This window comes from Pantherophis guttatus, chromosome 3, assembly GCF_059756535.1.
Source record: "Pantherophis guttatus breed Tessera chromosome 3, ASM5975653v1, whole genome shotgun sequence".
NCBI classification, from domain to species: Eukaryota; Metazoa; Chordata; class Lepidosauria; order Squamata; family Colubridae; genus Pantherophis; species Pantherophis guttatus.
In genome coordinates, this window is record NC_142065.1 from 128931589 (window position 1) to 128950108 (window position 18520).

The 18520-nt window shown below is 37.8% G+C and overlaps 1 protein-coding gene across 1 annotated transcript in view; it reads right to left on the reverse strand.

Annotated features, from left to right (window-relative positions):
• The window catches only part of DAP (death associated protein), a 53667-nt gene extending 35776 nt beyond the window's left edge, over nt 1-17891 (reverse strand). Inside the window, exons 1-2 of the mRNA XM_034411872.2 lie at nt 17573-17891; nt 10643-10742 (exon numbers count right to left, since the gene is read on the reverse strand). Coding sequence (XP_034267763.1) covers nt 10643-10742; nt 17573-17627 — 155 coding nt within the window. The 5' untranslated portion in view covers nt 17628-17891. The remainder of the gene's footprint in view (nt 1-10642; nt 10743-17572) is intronic.
• Nucleotides 17892-18520: the final 629 nt, after the last annotated feature.

Sequence of the window (18520 nt, forward strand, 5' to 3'; positions counted from 1 at the left end):
CGCTGAAGCCAAGTAAACTTATTCATTTTCAAATAAATCCTACTGAAAACCCTCTTCACACTTCATCATTTAATCTAGGAAAACATCCTCAATAGGGCCATCAAGCAGAACTCCTGCCTCTTTAACGCAAGTTCCTGTTCTGGAAAAAATAAAAACTATCTGATATTTAGAATGCTGTGGAGTCCGTGGTGCTTTCTGAGCTTGGTTGTTTTCTTGCAGACATTTCATGACCAAATTAGATAACATTATCAGTCATTGTAGGAACTGCAGTTTGTTCTCATTTTATTTACTAGTGGCATGCCCTTCAGTGTCGGTGGGATACCTGAAGAATTTAACCTACTTAATTAGATGTCCATTCAATTGCTAAGCATGCTGCTTAGGAGTATTTAGATAGAGAAAACACAAATGTGCTGAAATTTTTTTTGGAAAGGAATGAAAAACTTTGAATTCTCTATTTTTGATCATAAATGGAGTTTACAAATGGAGGAATTTGATTTGGCAACATTTGTTTCCAGAGTGCAAACTAAGTAAAAGGGGTGGATCAAGGAAGCAAAAGAAATTACAGAGAAGAATCTCAGTTACTGTGAATTGTTTTTCTATCTTTTAATTTATTCATCCTAAATATACAAGCTGATTTTAAATATATGTTCTCTATAAAACAACTGCATATGTGCTAAACATGTTCTATGTATCTTTATTCAGAAGCACAAACTTAACAAATTCAACAGTAATTAAGTAGATAGTTTTACAGCTCTAGTTTTTAAAAGAAATTAAAGTAGTAGTTTTCTTGGAGGGTGAAGCTGAAATCTGTTCCAATATTTCAAGAGCATTGATAGTTACCATTTATAATGTAAGGCTTGAAATGTAAGAAACAATAACTAATTTGAAAATATTGAATCACTTTTAGCAATTATTAGTTAAAATGCCAGGTTACGATTTGTAAAACACGTCACCATGAAAAGAAACAGATTACAAATTAAGATCTATAAAATAGGCACACAATGAAATATTTTTAACATTTGTACTGTCAGCTGAATAAGAGCAAACAGATCACATTGGATATTGCATTATATATAAACGCCTTTTTCTTGCTATGCTCCATATCCCTACCTTATGGCCCCAAGCACAGAGCTAAGATATAGTTGCCCATAGCTTACTTAGTGTGGCAACAAGGTATTTCTGCTATAAATTAAGATCAGAATAGCTTCAGATGTTTAGTTATGTCTGAAGATCTTCCAATTGAAATACAATTGGATATATTAGATATATTCTTTTTATTTCAAATGTAATTGGATATATTTAGGAAGCATATCTAAAATATGCAGATAAATGCTAGGCATTTCAGTAAAATGGATTATGTGACAATTCCATCCTACATTATTTTGAATATGCATTATTCATCTTCTTTAAAATAACTTTCTGAGCCTACAAAGCCAGGTTGGTATCACACATGAATTTATCACTGAATTTTACAAAGAAGAAAATAAGAAGCAAATCCTTCCATTTTTTTTTCTTGTCTGTTCAGACACACCCAATCAGATATTTATGCAAAAACTTTTGCCATATTATTATTGTTATAGTTGATTTGTTAATTTTTTTCTCAATGTAATTTACTAGGTGCTTCGCTACAAAATTATGTGATGGGATTTGATAAATCAACACTTACAGCTTGAAAATTAATGAGTAGTTACGATCAGCCTCTCCTCTCCCCTTCTCAGCCTTGCCCCACAGAAGCCTATCCTATCCCCTTCTCTCCCAGGCTTGTCCCACAGAAGCCTCCCCTATCCTATCCCCTGCTTGCTGCTGTGAAAGTAAAACTGAAAGTAAAACTCCTCTCCTCTGCTTGTGTTTTGCATTTGAAACATATTTCTTTTCAGGTTGGGAGGGGGAGTAGAACTCCTTAGCATCAGAGGGCTGCTCAGAAAGTGAAACAGTATTTGCTATGTGATCAAGGAGACAGGAAGGAGCCTGGCCATGGCTTAGCTCAAGTGTTCTGTATTAAAGCTGCTTCCTGCTGTCCAAGTAAAACTGAAAATGAAACTCTTCTCTTCTGCTTGAGTTTTGCATTTGGAACAGATTTCTTTTCAGGTGGGGAGGGGGAGTAGAACTCCTTGACATCAGAGCATGTTAATAATAATATAGGAAATACTAATGCATTTCAAAAAAATATTTTCTTAGTGAGCACTTAGAAGCCAAGAGGAGCATAGTGGCAAATTTCAAGTTTGTAGGCTTTACGGTTCTGGAGATTCTGTGATTACGGTGTGAGTGGTTTTTGCTTATAGATAGATAGATAGATAGATAGATAGATAGATAGATAGATAGATAGATAGATAGGTAGATAGATTGTTTTAATTACTTTCTGTTTTGGATGCTTCTAGGTTGTTCAATTTCTTATGCCATACTTAAAAAATCTTGGAAAGAATGATACAAAATTTTCTCACTGTAGCCATAGAACCCCTTTTCATACCACAGAAGGCTGGATTTTGCCCCCCAAAAAGTTGCACCACATACCACCTGAATTTATCCCAATACATTGAAGATGGATTTCAAAAGGGCACTATAACAGGAACTCTGTTCATAGATCTCATGGCTGCATATGATACCATTAATTTTAGAAGACTGAAGCAGAACGTTTGATATGACTAAAGATTTTAAACTTATACAAATATCATCAGGAATCTGTTTCAGAAATGTATTTTTTTTGTAGAGTTCCAGGGAAGGTGAATGTCATGGCCCCTTTGAGCCTGGCTCCGAGGACGAGACAGAGCTGGGGCCAATGTAGGAGGATGGAGCAGCCTCTCTGGCTCCAGAGGAGCGACCAGGGAAGCAGGATGAGGTAGTCCCAGATCCCTTGGCCTTGGAGGGGTGGTCAGCGATGGAGAGGGTGCAGGATGACTGAGCGAGGAGAGAGAAAGAGTAGGCAGCGGAGCAGAGGAGCGATGGAGCTCTGGGAAGGAGCAATTGCCTCGCCGCCCAATCCTTGAGCGCGGAGGGTGAAGAAGAGGCGGGATCAGCACAGGGCGAACTGATGAGGTCGGGGGAGAGGGTGCCCCGCCCCTCATCACAAGGCTTACCTGGGGAATAAGATTTAAAGGGACGCTGTGGGGAAAGGTGCTTGTCAGGAACAAGTGTTGACTTTTTTGAGCCACGCTTGCAGTTGTTGACATCTTGCCACCTTGTCTTACTATGTTTAGCCTTGCTTTGCCTGGGTTTGACTTGCCTTGCTTTGCCTGGGCTGGCTGTGGGCAAGTATTCAGCAACACAGCTCTTTCGGGTTGTGCTGCAGCCCCAGTGACACCCCCTCCCATGCGACGAGGACTCCCTGGAATCAAGCTTCCTGATTTGCCTTCAGAAAGGCTGCTTCTCTGGACTCACAGCAGCCAGGAACTAGTGGAGGTACGTGGGTGTGTTTGGAGCATTGCTCTGGGACTTACAGTGAACTGTGGGAACTTTTGGGGGAAAAGTTGGAGCAATAAAAGGGAGTTAAGCCTTCACTCTGGCTGTGTTGCTTTCGTGCCCAGCTCTGGGTCATCACAGCGAAGTAAATGGAGGAACCAAAGTAAAGGCTTTCCATAGGGTAGTGTATTGGCCCCAATTCTTTTTAATATTTACACCAATGATGAGTTGCTCGCTGAAGGTAGTAACAACTATATGTATGCGGATGATCAAGCAATGGCTGTATAGGGTAAAACATTTGAGGAGGTTGAACAATTGTGATAACCAGTTAAAACCAAATCCAGCAAAACCTCTGGTAGGTGCCTTCCATCTTCACAATAAGCAGGCTGTTAGGAAGCTGCGTATTATATGGAAAGGGACATTATGGGAGCATTGTCATAGTCCTAAATATTTAGAGGTCACTCTAGATAGGGCCATAACATCACTGTACCAACACTAAACTGAAGGTCAGTGGACGAAATAACATCTTCAGGAAATTAATGAGCTCTAGCTGAGGTGCCAAACAAAGGGTCCTTAAGACAACAGCTGTTTGCTACTCAGCAGGCAAATAAGCCTGCCCAGTCTGGTTTAAATCAGCACATGCTGGGAAAGTAGATGTTCCTTTGAATGAAGCTAGCAGTATTAATACTGGATGCCTTAAACCTACCTGTCTAGCTAAGATCTACCACCTAGATGGCATTGCCCTATCTGCTGTTTGCAGAGAAGCAACAGCATACAGAGAGACTCAAATCACCAATATTTAGACAACACCTTATCTATGGCCTACAACCAGCTCAGCAGAGATTAAAATCCAGGAAAAGCTTCCTTAGGTTGACCAAAGACTTTGAAGAATTTGAAAGGAGAGTGGATCTATGGCAAGCTACAATGAATCAACACTGGATGGAATCAATGGAGGAGCTGGCAGCTGGGTCTGATGAAAGCTGGAAGTATGGAAATCATTGTATAGACTGCACACGGGTACAAGAAGATCCAGAGACACTCTGAACAAATGGGGCTATCTGGTTGCTTCTGTGGTGACATGCAGACACCACCATATGAATATCTGCCCTTTATGCCCCGATCAGTGTACATTTGAGGATCTCATAGTAGCGTGACAGAACACAATTAATGTTGCTAGTCTCTGGGCAAGATCTACTTAATTTGTACATATTTTAATTTTTTAAAAAATATGTCATATAGGTTGCCTTATTTTAATTGTGATGCTTCTGATACAAATAAACATTAATTTCTGTCGATGGTTTAATTTGTAGTACATACATTTTGTGGTCAGTTGTAAGCTGCCACAAGTTGTTGACAGATTTGATAGTACCAAAACAGAACATAATTAAGTGATTTGTTTTGGATTTGACATGGGTACATAATCTCTTATGTTGCTCTCCAAACTACCCTGCAGGCAGATTTACAATCATTCCCAAGCAAGCTGTTTTCTACTAGTGCTACACAGGGCAGGGCCAATAAGCATATTTGGTAAGAAACCATCTAATGGCATTGTGCTGTGAGTGTATTGGTACTGCAAAGAATTCTCAAAAACAATTGAATGTTGAAACTTTGAAAAAGACATAGAATTTCAAGCATACAAAAGCACAGAAAGCAGTTTTCTTGCATTTGCAAAAATATTCTTCAAATATTGGACATTTTGTATAAAAAATACATGGTTATAAAAACGTTTAGATAAATATGACTGCTTAATGCATCAACTATTGTGTTAAACCAGATGTTTCTAGAAGGGAATAAAAAAAAAACTAATTTTTTCCCCAACAAAAAATTGAGACATTGGCAAAAAACATACAATATTTCAAAATGTTTTAACTCCTGCATCTGCATATTAAACCTTATTTTACTTTTTAAATGCTGCTATATTTAGTGATTTTAAGTATTACTTGATCTAGTGGTTAGAAGGACAAATGAATTAATGCAATTTTTATTGCATTTATCAAGACCGCCATAAAAATATTAAGAGCAGAAGTATCTTCTCTTGCTTATTGACTGAAAATATTTCTATCTTGCTTCTACACAGAAAATCTCCCAAAGTGGCATGGAAAACCAGCCCAGCCCATCTTACAGTAAAGATATACAGGAGTAAAGAGGATAGGAATGTAAGGAGAAAAATGCTCAGAAAGCTTCCTTAAAATGCATACTTCTCCATGCAATCAGTTCTGGGAGGATGATGGATTGACTGTCAGACTGATGACCATTAGAGAGAATCCATAGCAGGTGTCTTTTCCAAAAGGGATTAAAGAGTCTTGTTTCCTCTAAACTAAGAGCGGAGGGAATGGTAATCATTAGTGGAACATTGCCAACATCTACCTTTTTACTGTATTTAATAAAACCACTGCTATAACAGCAGGCCTCAGCCTCATACCCATAAAAATATGATTAAGCACAATGGTCATAATCCATAGCACAAATGCCATTAAAATAAATGGAATCTGTGTATGTGATCTCCTGGGCTGTCGTGTACCTCTGATTCATTTCAACAGCACTTACGAAGAAATTGCCCCATAATTATTAGAACTAATCATGAAAAATGAGTGTAAAATAAGTCAGAAGAAAATTTAAATATATTTTGGGCTTTATAAATTCAGCTGTGGCTAGATATCACTCTGAATAGATTGGAATGTAGTCCAATTAACATTTCAGATTTTCACCATAAAATTGTCAGATCTCCTGAAGTTAATGTTAATACTGATACATGGGGAAAGTGTTCTTTGATACCATTTCCCTCTCTGGTTTTAGCAAAAATTCTGAAAGAAAGATCAACTTTTTGGGTAAGGCAACCAGATTTTGTCATCAGTTCATACACAGGTAACATCAATTTTTTCATTACTCTATTTCCAAACTGACATGGTTTCTAAGAGTGCTATCAACTGCAAAAAAAAAGTATCACTCAACCAGATATGGACCAAATACAGCCTTGACCATTCTTGAAAGAACAATCAATAAGCAAAAACTGAGGCAGTCAAGCTTGCTTGTTTTCTTAAAATGTAATTAAATGCTAATAAGTTAGGTTTTTAGAACATGATCTACAGTATCCTACTACTGAATTTCAACAATATATTAAAATGTTTAAATAACTAAGATTATTCCGGAAGCCTATGAAAGCAGAGGTTTTGTTCAAAATCATCAAATGAAATCAAAAGCATTGAAGCAAAAAATTGATTTTTATTCAAGTAAGCATTTATGTAGGAGAGAAAGAGAATGAGAATATAGGTAAAATATTTGAGAAGGACAAATTTGACTCTGGAGCTATATCACCTAAAATTATTTTTTGCTCTATCATTTAGAAGCAAAAATAATATTCAATGATGCAACCTCTTTTTGCATTTAAACAAGTACCACAATTCAGCCACAATTCATAATATAAAAAGCTACATCTGAGAGGAGCATGTAATTAAAAAAATATATTTACATACCTCTGTAAAAACTGACACTGCAATATATAATGTCCTTCTTATTTACTATAACTAAGCAGGAAAAGTACTGGACAACCTGTACAGGTAGTCCTCAACTTTTAACCATTTGTTTAGTGACTGTTCAGTTACAACAGCACTGAAAAAGTGACTTAGGACTGTTTTTCATACTCACAACCATTGCAACATTCCCACAGTCACATGAGCAAAATTCAGACGCTTGGCAACTGGCTCATAACAATGGTTGCAGTGTTCCAGGGGAAGTCAGATTCACTTTACAACTGTTACAACTGTGTTAACAATTGCACTAATTCACTAACTGTTAGTAACATTGTTAACTAATTCACTTAGCACTTTAGCAAGAAAAATTGTAAAATGAGGGGAATGGACAGACCTACCTTAGTTTTCATCTATTACTGATCACAAAACACTGGGAAACTGCATATGTATTTTCAATAGAAGAAATTGGGGGTGACTGATTACCAAATTGCTGAAGGGCCTCTACCAGGGGTGGGCAACTGTGGCCCTTTTACAACCTGTGGACTTCAACTGCCAGCCAAGCTGTCTCAGGAATTCTAGGAGTTGAAGTCCACAGGTTGTAAAAGGGCCACAGTTGCCCACCCTGGCCTCTACAGTACTTCAATATGAGCTTTGGTGCTATGGCTGCCAATGTGCAGGGCAGCCAAAAGGGCATAAATTGGGAGGAAACAAGTGGGTAATGGGAGTTGCAGCGCTCCTGTGGTCATAAGTATGGTCAGGCTACCAAGCCATAACTTCAGGCATGGATGATAAATCAATTTTTTCAGGTCCGCTATAATTTCAAACGGTTGCAAAACAAATGGTTGGGAACCATCTGTAGACATTTTTGTACTGTTCATGAATTTCCTCACAATACTTGAACTGACCATTGTCAGAGATAGACCAAAATGATGTTTGGCTTAATCTAGCACAACGGTTTTAACTTTCTCAGAATTACAAAGGAAAATATATATCTCATATTTTGAGTACACAAATGAGCATTTTTTATATTGGTTTTTCCCCTTGTTATCTTCTAGTAAATGTCAACTGATAAACCTGAGCCTATTTGTCAATATGACTAAATGCAAGAAATATGAAGGTTGCATCATAAAAGACATGGCTACCATCAGAAACTGAAACTCTGTATAGTAAGGAAAAACAGCCTTAAACCAGTATCCGAGCACTTTAAAGCAGTATCTGGTTGGTGAAAGTCTTTGACTTTCCTCAGAAAAGACTTAACAATAGAAGAAAAATAATCGTACTAAATTATTTTGGTGTATTATTAAATGACTCTTAAGACTTCAAGAAAAGTAATACAGCTGCAATATACTATATTTTTCACACTATAAGATGTACTTCCCTCCCAAAATGTGGGTGGAAATGCCTGTGCGTCTTATAGAGTGAATATTGCGGTGGGGGGGGGGAGAGGGGTTGGTGTGGCAGCAGCAACTGCTGCCTGTCACTGCTGCCACTGTTCGCCACTGACGGGGAATGCTGGAGCCTTCGCTGTTGATCGGCGGTTGGATTGGCCTCCTGGAATACCACCGATCAGTTGTTCTAGGTTCTAGGTTCTAGGCGCCGTGGCCATTGAAGAGATTGAACAATGTTTAACTGAAGCCATGGCAGCCCTGGCAGTATTCTGGGAGGTCGATCCAACTGCCAATCAGCTGCTTGGCAGAGAAGGCTCCAGTGGTCCCCGGCAATGGCAGAAGTTCAGCTCAGTTGACAGTGGTGGGCGCAATGGAGCAGAGCCCTGACGAACCATTTGCTGGGGCTGTGATAATGTGCTGAAGCTCACCAGGCTGTTCGCTGTTTCCTGCAAGGACGCTAGCCAGATGGATACTGGATGGATACTGGGAGGCAGAGGCAGATTTTTTTTCTTGTTTTCCTCCTCTAAAGCTAATGTGCGTCTTATGGTCCAGTGCGTCTAATAGTGTGAAAAATACGGTAATATAAAGCCTGCAAGTTACAGCTTGGCTGGCTTGTATCCAATCCAATGTTTACCAGCCATGCTCATGTATGACTCTGTAGAATGTTAGAAACCTCATTGAAGAACAGCAATCGGTTGAACTTTCCTTCAGCCAAGGTATGCTGTTTTGATAGGTTTCTGACATTTGTCAAGGATAATTTAACTACTATCAGGAAAAAAATAACTTATATCAGCTTCTAAGTTGCTCCCTTCATACAGTTTTACTCGGCAAAACTTTAGTAACTAAACATTTACTGACAGAATGAAGGCACATTGGAAATCATATTTTCCTTTTGTACATATTTTTTCTACTTTATTACAGTGGGCATAATTTCATTATTATGGCTGCAATGTAAGAAATGTAAGAAAACAAATGAATCTAGTCAAATTTTCTACCAAACAATTTGCAGTGAGGTTCTTTAGGCAAATGCTCATATTCAACCTCTTAGATAGAGTTATTAGATTATACACTATTCTAGATCTTATTTCTTCATTTTATATGTATTTTCCAACAAAGTAAGTTTTGAGAAATCTATGGCTTTCCAAATGTTGAAGAAGTACAACCCCAGCATCTTTAACTGTTGGCTACCTTGGGTACAGTTGTTGAGGAATATAGATTCATAACTTCTAGAAAGCTGCAAGTTCTACAGCCATTTACAAACCTAATTTGTAAAGCTTTCACTATCTCTGCGCTCTACCAGAGCAAGTTCATTGAGTATTGTGAGTATTTACATTGCTTCTTCTGTATCTCCTGATGCTTTACCTGTATTCATGCTTTTCTTTCTAATGATGGACACAATGTCTCATTAGTAAATCTTTCAGAGGGTTGTACCATTTCAAACTCACCTCAACTTTTGCAGAGGTATGGCTGCAGGTATGCAAGGGAAAGATTTTGATCATGCTATCACTGCTCACATCGTAATTCTTCCAAAATCACAATTTACTCTGGACAGATAAATTATGAGCCCAAAATACTTTAAATAGCAATAGCACTTAGACTTATATACTGTTCACAGTGCTTTACAGCACTCTCTAAGTAGTTTACAAAGTCAATATATTGCCCCCAACAATCTGGGTCCTCATTTTACCGACCTCGAAAGAATGGAAGGCTGAGTCAACCTTAAGTGGGTGAGGATCGAATTCCTGGCAGTGAGTTGAATTAGCCTGCAATACTGCATTCTAACCACTGTGCCACTACATTAAAGAAATAGAGAAACTACAGATACTGCAAGTTTTTAGACATTTTATGTCTATTTTTTATTTATTTATTTATTGGAATTTGTCAACAAAAACGAGAACAAGAATAAGAAAATAAAAATACAATGACAAGGATGATAGGTACTTTAGTGCACTGATGCACGCTCCCTCCACTGACCATTTAAGTATGAAGTAAGGTCCACAGAAGTCAATTTGTGACAAACTGAAAATTTGTAGCTGAGACAAGTGAATCAGGTAGGGTATTCCAGACTTTGACAACTCTATTACAGAAATCATATTTTTTAGTCAGGTTTAGAACTATTTACATTGAGTTTAAAGCGGTTGTTAGTGCATGTATTATTGTGGTCCCAGACTATGCCCAATTCTTACTTCCAGTTCTGCACATTTTACTAACAACTCTATTTGCTGAAATGCGGTCACAGATAAGCCTTGGACTAAAAGAATTTTTTTAAAAAATATTTTTTTAAAAAAGTGTCATAATTCCTGTTCTCTAGAACTCTCTGGTTTCACATGAAAACTGAAACAGGATAATGCAGATTATAATTCATGTATCTTATTTATAATACTTCACCTGGTGCCACTTTCCCATTCCTGATCATCTTTATCTTTGTCTTCTTTGGTATCTGGAGTATGTGGATGCTTTTGCACAATTCTCATTCCACCAGCTTTGACTACGAGAAAAATAAGATGAGGTAAAGAATCCATCAGATAAGCTAAGTAAAGATACAATGAACATATTAAGGTTAACAGTTTCATAAATTAAAATTATGTCATTTTAATGTTGTGATTGTGATTAAATCCATCTAGCACTTATTGATTCAATGTCTACTGTATGCCTAAATCTTTACAAATTTTTAACAGAGGTCTTTGTGTTTGTGGAAGACCTTTAATTCAATTACAGCATCCCAATTAAAATGATAGCTAGGAATAGGGTCAACAAAAGAATCCTACCTGAGAACTTTCATAACCATTGTATTAATTGATAAAACATTATATACTTTGAGATATGAATTTATATTCCCATTCAGACTTCTAGTCCATTTATACTTTAAACAAATTATTTATGTTTTAAATTTCACATTATCTGGGATAAGGGAAAGTTACTACTGTAGATGATTACTTGAAAGTGCATATTATGTGTGTGCGTGCGCACATGCATGCGCATTTGGATAAAAATGCATCAGGTATGGCACTGACAAAAATGTGTATTGTGTAGAGCTATGTAAAAATGGTATAACAAATTATGGTAAATTATTTTCATAATACTTTCTGAGGGAACATATGTTAGAAAGGTTCTACCCAAGGAATTGTGGTTGATGGGGTCTTTGGAAATGAAACAAAACATAAATCAATAAAAGCATCACTTTATAGGTACTTTTCACTTTAAAAATTATGTTCCAATAGCAGAGGAGTTTAGTGAACCTCTTTCAGGATGTACCTACTTAACTTCACACCATGCAGAGGCTAATATCATGCCTTCTGCACAAAAGATTTCTTTATACTACTACAGTATTATTTCACTATATTTCTTCTTGGTTTCCAAACCCTGAATTTATAGCCTTTCAGCTCTTTTCAACCTCACTCCTACTGAGTCAAATTGCTAAAATGAGTTCAACAAATAAGTGTCCTGGCAAGCCAATTAGGGAAAATCAGATTTTTAAAGCTATTTGCAAAGAAATACTTTTTCCCAAAACAAGTTATGATACTTTAAAATCTATGCTGAAACTTTCTCCCCCCAAAAGCATCAATTGTATTTTGCTGGCTGTGACGGTGACTAGACTGAAGATGAAAAACATGTAACTTTTTTAATTCCAGAAATTAATTCCAGAAATTAATTAAGTGAATGACCAGAATAGTTTGAAATGAAAAATAACACTGGCTACATCCACACATCCTGAAATAAAATTGCACAATATTTTTTTTTTTTTGTCAGAAGGCATTGGAAATATCCCTCAATACTGATCCGATAGCAATGCTTTTCCTAAAAAAAAACTTAGGAATTTCTTTACACAATCACTATCTCTGAGAAGCTCCTGGCCAAAAAGATAGGAAGATTATTTTGCTGATCAATTCAGAGACATGCATATCCAGGCTCAGTATATATAAATTTAGATAACAGGACTGAGAACCATAGAGTTAAAAAGCAGGGAAAGATTTTGATAATTTTGATCATTCGAGTTTTAATCGTCCATGTATTAAATAATGAAACATTTTCCATTTCTGTGTGCAAAAATGTACAAAAGCTGTAAAGTGATGCATTCAATTAAGCTTCTAGTAAAGGATTTGTGCCAAAAGGAGTAATATGCTTTTGCAAACCACTTGTTTGTACTTAAGATCTTGCATGTAACAGTTAAGATTCCTTCTGAATTCATTATTCAGTGCATCAATGTGATTTGGATTTGAATTGTCTAACAGAATCAATTTAGGGATTCAATCTGATGTGCGTGTACATGCTGAAAAGTCTATCAGATCTTCAGACTGAAAGAGAGATACCTGATATTATTCCAAAACTCTTCCAAGATCCTTCTTAAATCTATTGCAAATGACTTAAACCTATTGTAAAAACTTTTTCTGGAAAGGCAGCCATTTGTAAAGTTTTCTTTTCCCTCTCAAATTGGAGGGGTCTCTAATTATTCATTCACAGCAGGGTTGTGAATTTTCTCCACGTGTTGACAAATTACAGCTTTCAGCACTCTCACCTTTAGTACAACAAATATGTATGATCACCAGGATCCTGGACTCCATTACCATTGCAGAACAAAAGATTGAATCCTCCCCCATTTATACTATACTCCCAGAACACACAAAAAGATGTAGACAATTGTTTCCGTTGCAAACAGATACATGTAGTCCTAGCCTTTTCATAAAATTGGGTCATACATTTCTGTGTTAAGTTGATGTGGTCATAAAGTGAGTCATCACGTGATTAAACCCAATTTCTTAATGCAATTGTTAAAATGAATCATGTGATCATTAAGCAAATCTAACTTTCCCAATTGACTTTGCTTGTCAGAAAGCATCTGAGAAGATCACAAATCACCATGCCATAATTGCAAGATGCTACAACCTTCATAAATACAAGTCAGTTGCTAAGTGTCCAAACTGCAATCATGTGACCCTATGGGTGTTATGACAATTGTAATTAAAATGTCATAAGTCACTTTTCCCAAAGCCACTGTAACTTTGAACCATCATCAAATGAAGTTGAGGACTTACTACCTGTATGGTAATAAATGAATTCAGCTCAAGGGTTATTAAATATTGTTTCAGAGAAGAAATCTAGTCTTGTTCTTCTACCTCTAGATTAAATGAAATAGCCCAGCCCCTACTAACTAAAATGTCTGAGATTCCCCAAACACAGTTCTGAAGTGAGTATTTTTTATCTCCCTCACAAACACCGGCACGAACTGACATCCATCAACAGGAAATTCAAAGTCAGGACTAATCGTCCAGTAACTGTCCCACCATTTTAAACTGTTCCCTAGCCCTGCCCAGCCACCCACACACTCGCACCACCCTCTATTCTTCCCTAAACCGAGTCAGTAGACATTGAGCAGGGAGGCCAGCAGAATTCCATTGTCAGCCATACTCAGTGAGCATGCACGCAAGTGTCCATTTTGGTTTTAGCCACCCATCAGCTGTACGGTGTTGATGTCAGCAGTGCCAACAGGTCTGGTGTGGGCTCTTCAGTTCGATGGGTTTAGCGTCACGGTGGCCGTATCGTTTTTGGGTCCCCGCATAAAAGGCAATCCCGGCTTCTCAGTTCCCTGCTGAAATGGCAGCCCTGGGCCGCCAGGCACACCAGGACTGACAATTCGTTTATAGAATGGAAAAGGCAATTGAAAGGATCCTTTTATTTATTTAAAATTTAAAGAACCATGGATTAACAAAGTTTTTGTAGGAAGTCAATATGAAACAGATTCTAATATTCCTATGTGAGTATTCATAATTTCAGCCTACTCCGAAGTGTCAGGGAGCAAGTGTCTTGCTTCTTTTCTGTATCCCTCCCGCTCCCAAATTCTAACACTGACTTCTAGTACCTAGTCACAGTACAAAATATTATGGTGATATTTTATAATATACAGATGGAATTTACTTCAGTTATAGCACAAAGACAAGAAAAGTTGTTACTCTTAAATTAAAATAAGCACAAGGACCTCCAATAAATAAATCTACAATGTGTAAGGGTCTATTTCTAAAATTCTAAGACTAAAATCCAAAACATGCAATAAACCATTATACCAGACTGCATTTGTCTTATATCTCCAAATACTATGCAGTGCACACCACAGTGCAAAACCTGTGCTGATAGAAGTACACAAATAAAAGTTTGATAAGAAGGACAGGACAACGTAAGAACATGAGCAGATATGAAGAACAAAAGTTTTAGGATACTTAACATGATGGAACAAGAGTAAACTAGGTCAAAGTAAAAAGCCCAATTTTCCAACATTGGAACAGTAGAAAGGTTGAGGTATTGGTAAAAGTTAATGTTAGGAACCCTGACATAGAAATGGGTGCATAAATTGATCCTTTGTTTTTAGATCCAAGTTTGTTTAATAACTTTTTAAGCATTATTAGGATCTAAAGCAATGAGAAATTCAAAGAAAAAAACATAAGTTTGAGGCTGTTTTTTTAGTGATTCCTCCACATAGGTTTAAATTTAGCAGCTAAAATTAGCAAGCTAAACCCACTGGAATGAAGGCAAGTTTTAACCAAAAGTTGAAAAAAGACTAGCCAAGCCTATGTTTCCAAGGAAATACAAACTCACTTCTAGCTGTACTGCCACGATTAAAAGGATGGAGCAATAATTTGAATTGTGCTATTTTTAATACACAACAGTCCTTATAGCTACTGATCTACACTTCAAAAAGCAACCAAAATAACATTTTAACTTCAAACACTTTTAAAGCATTGGGATCACAGTAGCACACCTTCTATGCAAATACTGAAAAATAGAAGTAACAATTCTGAGTGCACTGTATACAATATAGTATTTTATGTAGATGGTGGAGAAATAGATGTAAAACCTTGTTCATTAGATTTCCCATCTATTTGTCACCTATGGTTTTAATTAAAACAACTTAATTTTGTATTTTTATGGTTTACCAATTAATGTTCAGCTTGTGGAAGGTTAACAGTTTAAAGGATACTCCTGACCCAAGTATTTATACAAAAATTAAATAAGAGGAACCAGAATACTTGGTGGATCAGTGGTTAGAATGCAGTACTGCAGGCTAACTCACTGCTCACTCCTGACCGACTCAAGGTTGACTCAGCCTTCCATCCTTCCAGGGTCGATAAAATGAGGATCCAGATTGTTGGGGGCAATAAGCTGACTCTGTAAACTGCTTAGACAGGGCTGTAAAGCACTATGAAGCGGTATATAAGTGCTATTGTTATTATCTATAAATATAGGGAATATTTTCCTAAAACAGAGAAGTTACATGGACTTTTACATAAATATTAATTTTAAAAAATTGTCTCATAGTGAGGCAACTTACAAAATAAGCATATGAAACAATTTCCTAATTTTTTTTTTCCTTTTACAATAAATAAATATGATTTGCCAGTACTTTGCTCCTAGAGAGTGGCTGGGCCAAAGAGACACAGCATCTTTCACGCCTAATGGAGGACTAGAAATTGGATTATCCTGCTCCTAGTGCAGCACCTTTAATCAATATTCCAGACTGTGTTGTTATTTAGATTACATCTTTATTTTACCTTTATTATTTTATAGGTAACTCAAGACAGTAAACATATGTAGTATTCCCCATCATTTTCCTTACAACAAACCACCTTATGAAATGGATCGGGCTGAGAGAAAGTCATTGTCTCAAAGTCACCCAACTGGCTTTCATGCCTAAGGCGGGACCAAAACTCAAAGTCTCCTGGTTTCTAGGCTAGCACTGTAACCACTATATCAAACTGACTGCAAATAAACATATCTCAGGAAAATGTCAAAGTCAAATAAAGAAACTCTGAAAAAGTACTTGGTTTTTCACTGGTACTTCTAAACTTCAAAGAACTTGGGAGTAGGAGAACTTGAAAATATTTCCCTATTTATTTACACAGTACATTGCAGAAAGCTGAAGAATATGATTATTGTCCTGATGTTTAACAGAAAAAAAATCAGCATCTGAATTTATTTATTTATTGGTTCAATTTATATGCCGCCCTTCTCCAGAGACTGAGGGCGGCTTACAATGCGTTAAGCAATAGCCTTCATACTTTTGTATATACCTGCTTAGTAGGGCTTTCGGCCCCTCCTAAGCTGTGTTCTTTTTTATACAAAGTCAACTTATTGCCCCAACAATCCGGGTCCTCATTTTACCTACCTCGGAAGGATGGAAGGCTGAGTCAACCTTGAGCCTGGTGAGATTTGAACTCGCAGTAATTGCAGGCAGCTGGCAGCTAAGTGCTACTTAACAGCACTTTAGTCCGCTGCACCACCAAGGCTCCTTAGCATCATTAGCAATGGTTAGCATTAAACTCTTGTGATTTGATCCCCTTTTTATTCTAATTTTATTTCATTATTGAAATTAAAACAATCTTTAAAAAGGGCTAATAAGGAATAATCACTTCACTGCATTTGATGTGTTGCTTTTAAAATGATTTTTTTTTTGCTCCTGAAGTGTTATTTTAAACATGATTTTTTTGCACTTTTGTTCTTTAGTAGATATTGTTTCTGGGTGTTTGAAGTAAGTAACTACCTCTTCACACAATCCCAGTATTAGGCATGCTACCGTAAATCAAAGTGAAATATGCAAGAAAAAAACAGTAAGAATATCCTAGCATACACATTTACACACACACATATAAAATCAGCATTCATTTCAAGAATTTTTAATTATGTGACTGCGGTATCATAATTTCTGCACGAGGAAAGAGAAAATAACGGGTTGAACTATTGACCTTCCATAAAGAGCCCCAATACAGGATCTCTTTCGTGGTTCCGACAGTCTGCCTCAATTCGCAACACGTGCCCGATGTTAACACGTCAACCAGGAGGGGGATGGGCAGCCTGGTTCTTAGGAGACTTGCAACACATTCCATGAGCCTAACAGAAACATCGCCCCCCTCCCCCCTCGCCTTCTGTTATTTCAAACGAAGGCGGCTTGGCAGTTACTACCGAACGTTTAAAAACTGAGCCGTTAATACTTTTCTGCAGCACGTCGAGTGAATCCCCGCCTTAGAAATAAGTACTGACATAGGATCGCGCGGTCCTGTTTCCTAAAAAGTAAACTACTTTCCCGTTCCAAGACCCGCTGTCTTCCTCCTGAAATAATTAACGTGGGAGAAGGGGTCGAATCCAGACTATAAACCTCCCAAGACCCAAGCTCAGTTTGAAAGCGCCCACAGAGGCAGAGAGGTGGGATCTTTCCCCATTATCAGCTTCCCTTCTTCCCCAGCGCGCCATAAACTGCCCACAGGAGGCAGAGCAAAGCAGAAGTGGCGGAAGGAGAGCGGAGAGAAAGGGCAGCGGGAATAGCAGCTGTACCGGCGGGAGGATGTCCAGCGCGGGTTTCTGCTTTGACTTTGGGCGGCGAAGACATTGTTTGCTCTGGAGCCGCCGCCGCAAACAGGGCAGTCGCGAATCCAGCACGGAAGACAGACAGTAGGTGGTAGGTTTGCTCGCTCCAAAGCAAGACACTCCTCCTCCGTGTAGCTTCACTTGTCAACGTGGCTACTCCCCGTCGCTGCGCTGCGCACGGCTTTGTCGTCAGAGCTTGGGGTAGAGGAGGAGGAGGAGGTGGAACTTTACTCCTTCCTCTTCCTGCGCTTCTCGCAGCCAATGTGTTGAGGTTGCCAGTGGAGTTTCCTTAAAAAAAAAAAATCGCGTTCAAATAAACCCAGATTCTACACAAAATCCCAGAAAACAAAAAAGCACAATAAGTCAGTTTCAAGCGAAATTATTTTTACCTATTTTCAGAGCTGGCCAGTGGACTTCCTAGCAAGATTTCGCGCTCAAATGAACTCAGATTCTACACAACACTCCCCCTCCTCGATTACCAAAAACACAAGTCAGTTTTAAGCTAAATCATTTTACCCATTTAATACATATAATTTGATACATTAATGCAATGTATCAAAAAACCTAGATTTCATTGTATTTTAAAATAACCGTAGAAACCAGACATGAACCCCAAAAACCCAGTTTTGGGTTTAAAAAACCACCACCACCGGCAACTGCAAATATATATGAGGCTTGGGAGATTGCGCGTAAACTGGCTGAATTATGAGAGAGAGCAGGTAAAAAATGAGTGGGGAATCTCGGGCAATTAAAATCAACAGCTGTTAGCAGTAGGTGTAAGAGCCTCCTATTTCGACGAAAGTATATCTCATGCTGAGAAGAAGGCTGCTGAGTTTATATCGGAGTATTGACCCCTTCCTTGAAGTATTTTCCGGAATAGAAAGGTGGACTGAATAAGCTATTTCTTTAAGGGAG